The 7,740-nt window shown below is 37.3% G+C and overlaps 1 protein-coding gene across 1 annotated transcript in view; it reads left to right on the plus strand.

Moving 5' to 3' along the window:
* The window catches only part of LOC136051759 (uncharacterized protein C12orf50 homolog), a 53,808-nt gene extending 46,519 nt beyond the window's left edge, over nucleotides 1–7,289 (plus strand). The window contains exons 7-10 of the mRNA XM_065741337.1: nucleotides 4,440–4,547; nucleotides 5,892–5,999; nucleotides 6,201–6,404; nucleotides 7,216–7,289. Of these exons, the coding sequence (XP_065597409.1) occupies nucleotides 4,440–4,547; nucleotides 5,892–5,999; nucleotides 6,201–6,404; nucleotides 7,216–7,289 (494 nt within the window). The remainder of the gene's footprint in view (nucleotides 1–4,439; nucleotides 4,548–5,891; nucleotides 6,000–6,200; nucleotides 6,405–7,215) is intronic.
* The last annotated feature ends 451 nt before the right edge of the window (nucleotides 7,290–7,740 follow it).

Consider the following 7,740-nt stretch of genomic DNA (forward strand, 5'->3'; position numbering starts at 1 on the left):
TAATAAGAATTTCAGTATTATTCCTTTTTCTCCCCTTTGTTTGTCAATGCAAAATAATTCATGACCATGCTAGGGATGCTTGGTCTAGCTGTCAGCAAAGTGCTGTGCATCTTCTAGCTTCAGATGGGTATGAAACAGCATACAGGTCTCTTTCATATTATCACAGAACCATAGAGTGGCTTGGGTTGAAAAGGACCTCAAAGATCATCTAGTTGGTCTCTACAGCTCCAAGTATTTTCATTCTGTGAGATTATCTAATGTTATGGGTGACTTATTCTTTGCAAATTTAGGAGTTACTTCTTTGTATGGGAAACGGATTTCTGAACAGGAATTGATGCTTTTCACCATCATTACTGAAGGTTTGTCTACCAAAGACACTTGTGTATCTTCAGCTCAAATGATTTGTTCAGTCTGATTAATTAAACTGACTGACATTCAGTTGGCAGTCTCATTTTATAACAAACACAGTTATTCTTAAATCTGGTCAAGAGAGCTTATGCAGTATGCTTCACTGGTTTACACGTATGGATATATTTCAAAACACATATTTTAGAAACCAAAAAACAACACACCTGTAATTAAGCAATTGAACGTGTCTCACTTCGAGGTTAGTCTTACTAGTCTTAACTGTGACAGATAAGGAGCACTCACTTCATCACCTGTGACAGCAGACATAGCAGGTTAACATCATTGGGTAGAGGCTTTGTGACAAGAAAACATGGATGACATGTTCACTGAGATTTCCTTTTGAGAATATATATAATATTTTACAGATGAATACTGAAAATATTTTTTTAAATCACTCTAAATCAGCAGTTACTTTAAGAGCTGCTGTAGCTGAAATTCCATTGCACTGGGAAAAAACCTAATGTTAACAAATAGTCATGGCAAAAATGAAATTCATCGTGTTATTTGATAGTTAAGAAACATTAATGGTCTTGGTATGGCATGACAAGACATCTAGTAATCTTTATAAAATGTTTCCTACAGCTATTTCTGTTACACCGGAAAAGACTGCTGCAGACATTGAAGAAGAAAGAGCAATGAAGGAAGTGTGCTATAAATCTGGTGAGTATGACATGGGTGACCCTTTTATGAACAGCACCATTGCCAGTATAGTAAAGGTGTTTGAGGTTTTTTTTTTCACTTTTTGCTGTATGTTTAGGAGAATATTATAGGGTTCAGTACCCTCAGGTTCTCCAGTCAGGAGAAATTGCTCCTCCACCTCCAGGTTTGGGAAGTGAGAAATTAGCAATGGACACCGCTGAGCAAGATTCAGGGACAGGTAGGTATTTTTATTTTTGTAGTCAGTATATACCATGTCTTCTTTAATGTGAGTGTCATGGCACTTCCTTAGAAAATTCAGATGTTATACATGAGTGCTTAATTTTCACAATGCACAGTTGAAATGACTAATAACAGAGAAAGAAGAATATAAAGCAAGCAGGTCAAGGAAATTGCTTGGAGCTAATTACTAATTCATAGATGTGGAGGGAAGAGAATGACATTTTCATTCATTGTGGCTATATGCAGGGAGCTAACGTGTTCCTTCTGTTGCCTTTCCAGGTGACAGTAATATGAAAAGAGAGAGAGAGACTTCAGGAATGGAAGTATCAGTGAAGCAATTTAGCAGAACAGATGACAAATCCTGTGAAAATAAAGGTAATTCATATTGGCTTCTCAATGCTGAACATTGTGTTGTAAAGAAAACTGCCTAAAGTCAATATGCCTGGTACAAACTCCACCCTTTAAATATAAATTAATATCTGAAATACCTAGGTTTTTTTGTTACACATTTTGTACACTCCTTTTCATACTACACCATCAATTGTAGGGATTGAAAATATCACTTATTATTCAGCATGTTTGACGATTTTAGTAAATATAAGAAACCTTTATGGTCATTACATTGGACTTTTTCCTGCTTATTTTGGTCAGAGAAATGGCTTGTGAAGTTAAAAAAAATTAGTGGAGGAATGCCTACAGGAGGCATTACTTTCAGACCAATCTATGTTGGTTTGCTTAACAGCATTTGCTTTTTTTTCCTTCAGAAATATAAAATACTGGTAAGAATAATAAGAATTTCAGTATTATTCCTTTTTCTCCCCTTTGTTTGTCAATGCAAAATAATTCATGACCATGCTAGGGATGCTTGGTCTAGCTGTCAGCAAAGTGCTGTGCATCTTCTAGCTTCAGATGGGTATGAAACAGCATACAGGTCTCTTTCATATTATCACAGAACCATAGAATGGCTTGGGTTGAAAAGGACCTCAAAGATCATCTAGTTGGTCTCTACAGCTCCAAGTATTTTCATTCTGTGAGATTATCTAATGTTATGGGTGACTTATTCTTTGCAAATTTAGGAGTTACTTCTTTGTATGGGAAACGGATTTCTGAACAGGAATTGATGCGTTTCACCATCATTACTGAAGGTTTGTCTACCAAAGACACTTGTGTATCTTCAGCTCAAACGATTTGTTCAGTCTGATTAATTAAACTGACCGACATTCAGTTGGCAGTCTCATTTTATAACAAACACAGTTACTCTTAAATCTGGTCAAGAGAGCTTATGCAGTATGCTTCACTGGTTTACACGTATGGATATATTTCAAAACAAAATAATTGAGAAAGGAGAATATAAAGCAAGCAGGTCAAGGAAATTGCTTGGAGCTAATGACTAATTCATAGATGTGGAAGGAAGAGAATGACATTTTCATTCATTGTGGCTATATGCAGGGAGCTAACGTGTTCCTTCTGTTGCCTTTCCAGGTGACAATAATATGAAAAGAGAGAGAGAGACTTCAGGAATGAAAGTACCATTGAAATGTTTTAACAGAGCGGATGATAAATTCTATGAAAATAAAGGTAATTAATTTAGGCTTCCTGATACATCTACTAGCAAAACGAGACCAATTCCCTCATCTCATCTTCATAGGAGAGGTGTTCCAGCCTTCCTGTGATCTTAGTGGCCCTCCTCTAGTCTCATTCCAAGAGCTCTGTGTTTGTCATGTACTGGGGTCCCCAGGCCTGGATGCAGTACTGCAGATGGGTCCTCACAAGAGCTGCACACATGGGGACAATCACCTCCCCCTGCCTGCCGAGAAGAAATTCTGTACTTAATATTACCCATGTGTACTTAAAGCTTTTAAATGTTTATCTTATTTTTTTTTTGGGTGGAAGTTGCTTAATGAATTGTCTATTTGGTTTTATTATATTTTTTTCTTTAATTTCATTCATAATGTAATTATAAAATGGTTCACCATTAATTTTTCAGAATGTTCTTTAAAATTTTTCTCCATCTTTTCTTCATATTCTCTAGGAGGTGGTTATTTTGCACCACAGAGGAACAAATATTTTAATTGGAAACAAAATGAGCCAGTATATTTTGAAAAAACACCAACTGCATCCAAATATTCAAATGGAAAAGGTACTTATTTAAGGTTTGGGGATGACCTGCTGGAGAGGTGCTCTGTGAATAGGGACTTCTATCTGATAAATAATGACAGGATGAGAGGGAATGGCCACAAGTTTTGCCGGGGAAGATTTACATTAGATTTGAGGAAACAATTTTTCTCTGAAAGAGTGGTCAGGCACTGGAATGGCCTGCCTAGGGAGGCAGTGCTGTTCAAGAAGCGTTTAGATGAGGTGCTAAGGGATTTGATTTAATAGTTGGGTAGGGATAGTGTTAGGAGGATGGTTGGACTAGATGATCTTGTAGGTTCTTTCGAACCTAATGTACCTATGAACATATTAAAATATAAAGGTAATTGCTTTGATCTAATTACTAATTTATAGATGTGGAAGGAAGAGAATGACATTTTCATTCATTGTGGCTATATGCAGGGAGCTAACGTGTTCCTTCTGTTGCTTTTTCAGGTGACAATAATATGAAAAGAGAGAGAGAGACTTCAGGAATGAAAGTATCAGTGAAGCAATTTAGGAGATCAGGTGATAAATCCTATGAAAATAAAGGTAATTAATATTGGCTTCCTGATACATCTACAAGCTAAACGAGCCCAATTCCCTCATCTCATCTTCATTGGAGAGGTGTTGCAGCCTTCCTGTGATCTTAGAGGCCCTCCTCTAGTCTCATTCCAAGAGCTCTGTGTTTGTCATGTACTGGGGTCCCCAGGCCTGGATGCAGTACTGCAGATGGTTCCTCACAAGAGCTGCACACATGGGGACAATCACCTCCCCCTGCCTGCCGAGAAGGAATTCTGTAATTAAATCATTCCCCTGTTTATTTAAAGCTTTTAAATATTTATCTTATTTTTTTTGGGGGTGGGGGTTGCTTAATGAATTGTCTATTTGGTTTTATTATATTTTTTTCTTTTTTGTTAATTTCACTCAGAATGTAATTATAAAATGGTTCACATTTTATTGTTCAGAATGTTCTTTAAAATTGAGGATTTCCTTCATCTTTTCTTCATATTCTCTAGGAGGTGGTTATTTTGCACCACAGAGGAACAAATATTTTAATGGGAAACAAAGTGAGCCAGTATATTTTGAAAAAGCACCAACTACATCCAAATATTCAAACGAAAAATGTACTTATTTAAGGTTTGGGGATGACCTGCTGGAGAGATGCTCTGTGAATAGGGACTTCTATCTGATAAATAATGACAGGACGAGAGGGAATGGCCACAATTTGTGCCAAGGAAGATTTACATTGGATTTGAGGAAACATTTTTTCTCTGAAAGAGTGGTCAGGCACTGGAATGGCCTGCCTAGGGAGGTGGTTGGGGCATAATCCCTAGTGCTGTTCAAGAAGCGTTTAGTTGAGTTGCTAAGGGATTTGATTTAGCAGTTCAGTGAGTAGTGATGGTGTAAGGAGGATGGTTGGACTAGATGATCTTGTAGGTCCTTTCCAACCTATAAAGCTATGAACCTATGAACTTGGGGTTCCTGATGATGATAGGCTGGCCCTGAGGCTGCAGTGTGCCCTGGTGGCCAAGAAGGCCAATGGGATCCTGGGCTGCATTAAAAAGAGCATTGCCAGCTGGTCAAGGGATCTGATCCTCCCCCTCTACTCTGCCCTAGTGAGGCCTCTCCTGGACTCCTGTGTCCAGTTTTGGGCTCTTCGGTACAATATAGACAGGGATCTCCTTGAAAGACTTCAGTGGAGGGCTACAAAGATATTAATGGGCATGGAACACCTCTCTTATGAGGAAAGGCTGAGAGACCAGGGTCTGTTCAGCCTTGAGAAAAGGAGATGCAGAGGGAATTTAATCCATGTCCATAAATACCTAAAGAGTGGGAGGCAAAAGGATGAGGCTGGACTCTGTGCGGTGCATGGTGATAGAACCAAGGGAAAATGGCCACAAACTGAAGCGCAGGAAGTTCAGCACAAATGTGTGTGGGAACTTCTTCCCAGTGCAGTGCCGGAGCAGTGGCACAGCTGCACAGAGAGGTGGTGGAGTCTCCTTCTCTGGAGACGTTGCAGACCCGCCTGGACGCCTACCTGTGCAACCTGGGCTAGGGAGCTGCTTTGGCAGGGGGCATACTGTTCTGTGATTCTTTGCTTTTCAGTGAGATTCTATTTCTTACAGTATTATTGAAGTTTTTCTGATTCCTAATGGGAAACGTTCAGAGACAGAATCAAAGTAATTGTTTGTTTCAAACTTGTTCAAAGTACTGTTGGACTGTTATTGTTAAATTTTGAGTTTGTCCTCAAGATTTTGAGACCTTGAACTGTGCTAATGGAAATGTAGCAACTTTTTTTTCATTTTGTGAGATGATTCTTTCAAAATATTTAAAGAGGAAGATAGTGTTCCTTACCTAAGGAGACCTGTGTATGAAGTGGAAGATGAGTTTTTCAATTCATCATAGCATTTCTTGATAAGAAAATGTGTGCTTTTTGAAAGGTAAATCTGTGCAATTAAATCCTTCAGCAACAGACAGCGCTGAATGTGTGAGGAAATACCACTTCAAGGGGGTAAAGAAGAATAACTGGATTTCTGAGGAGCAAAGAAACTCACCTAATGCAGGAACAGGCAAAGGTATTTTTATAAAACAGTTGGCTTACTCATTCCTAAAAACTAAACTATTAGATGATTTAGCACTACCTTGTTCCGTTCTATGTGTCGCATATGGACAATCTCTATTTTGAGTGGACTGTCTGTACAGAACATTCTTTTAAATTTTGTCTTCTTTGAGTAATATCACAACATTACTTTATACATTTGTTTTTCCAATTTTAGGAACTCCCACTTCATACTCAAAAGTTAAACCAAATTACCAACAAAATTATCGTAGAAGGGATGATGGAACTACTTCTTCTATTGGTTCTGTGAGACAAACTGAAAGAAACATTTATTTCAACTCTCCAGAACCTAAAAGATCAGCATATGTGTCCTACCGTGGTGGCAGAGTCATACAGGAACCAATGTACAATGGATATACACGTGAGTTCCTGCTTACATGGAATTCTTAAAATGACTCTTAAAATACCTGACTGTATTCTGCTGCTTTCACGTTTGTCACTGGAAGTGAATATGTAGGTTTTTATATCTAAATATGAATACCTATTTAGGTACTTACACCTAAGTGTGGGCAAGAGGCCATTTAATCCAGCTTGATTTTCATCATTACACTACAGTAATTTCCATAGAGATGTAAACACATTTAAACTTTGTGCTGATTCCCACTTCTGAATCTTCTTGTAGGTAATTTTCTTCTTTTGAAAGATAACGTTTGACCATTTTAATTTATCATTCTACTCTGAATATCAATAGTAATAGCAGTAGAAGTAGTCTTCCAGTATCATTTTAGTTTGCTCTCAAGAAATATTTATTGTTCCACTTTTTTTCTGGAAGAGGATGAAGGAATGACCTTTTTTTTTTTTTTGTCTATGTCTTTGCAAATAGTATTTCACTGAAATTCTACTTAGGGTTTTTGATTGTTTTCGTTATTGATGATTTTATTTTTGTAGTAAAGAGCAGTTGACTCTTTCAAAATGTTTTCAGCACAGGAACATTCATTTTGAAGAAACTGAGCATTGTGGAATTGGTGAAAGATTACAAATGTTTTAATATACTAAAAGTAAAGTAAAGTCTACATTTAATAATAGCTTGCATTCATTTCAGTGGTGATGTATGATTCTTCTGATCCATCGATTCAGTAAATCTTACTTTTAAACCACATAGCAGATTGAGATCATCTTTTCTGAAATTGTGACTGAAATTAAGATTTTGTTTTTCATTTTTTCTTCAGCAGACAAATATTATTCAGCATCTTACAGTGCTCCAACTTGGAAGAAAAGAAATCCACACGCGAAGACATTCTTTTAGTTTAAAACAACCGTTCAGGTAAATCTGTTGTAGAAATATTTGTAATTCAGTTTTTTATCAGAAGTGTGTCTCCTTGTTGAGAAAATGTATCTCTTGAAACCTCTTAAAACCACACCAGAGATTGTAAGATCCTTAGCAACGTTGAATAATCTGAAAGAATTTTTAGTAGTTTCATATGTGGACGTGTAATTTTCTCTGTATAATTAACACATTATTTCTGATCGTCTAAAATGTTCTGACATGACAACAAAATATGTCCCTGCTTTTTAAGTGAGGAGATTTCATGAAGTGGGTTTTGGCTTCTAGCACTGGAGAAAGCAAGAGAGAACGTGTATGTGGACAATCTCTCTCTCTCTCTAATTGAGTGCACATTAAGTATCTGTAATAGCTGCCGTGCCTGGTTGCTTCATGCGAGTACTACATTGTTCTTAAACATGTGCACTGAAGGGTT

This window comes from Cyrtonyx montezumae, unplaced genomic scaffold (genome assembly GCF_038088225.1).
Source record: "Cyrtonyx montezumae isolate F1298 unplaced genomic scaffold, pur_monq_1.0 scaffold_3, whole genome shotgun sequence".
Taxonomy (NCBI): domain Eukaryota; kingdom Metazoa; phylum Chordata; class Aves; order Galliformes; family Odontophoridae; genus Cyrtonyx; species Cyrtonyx montezumae.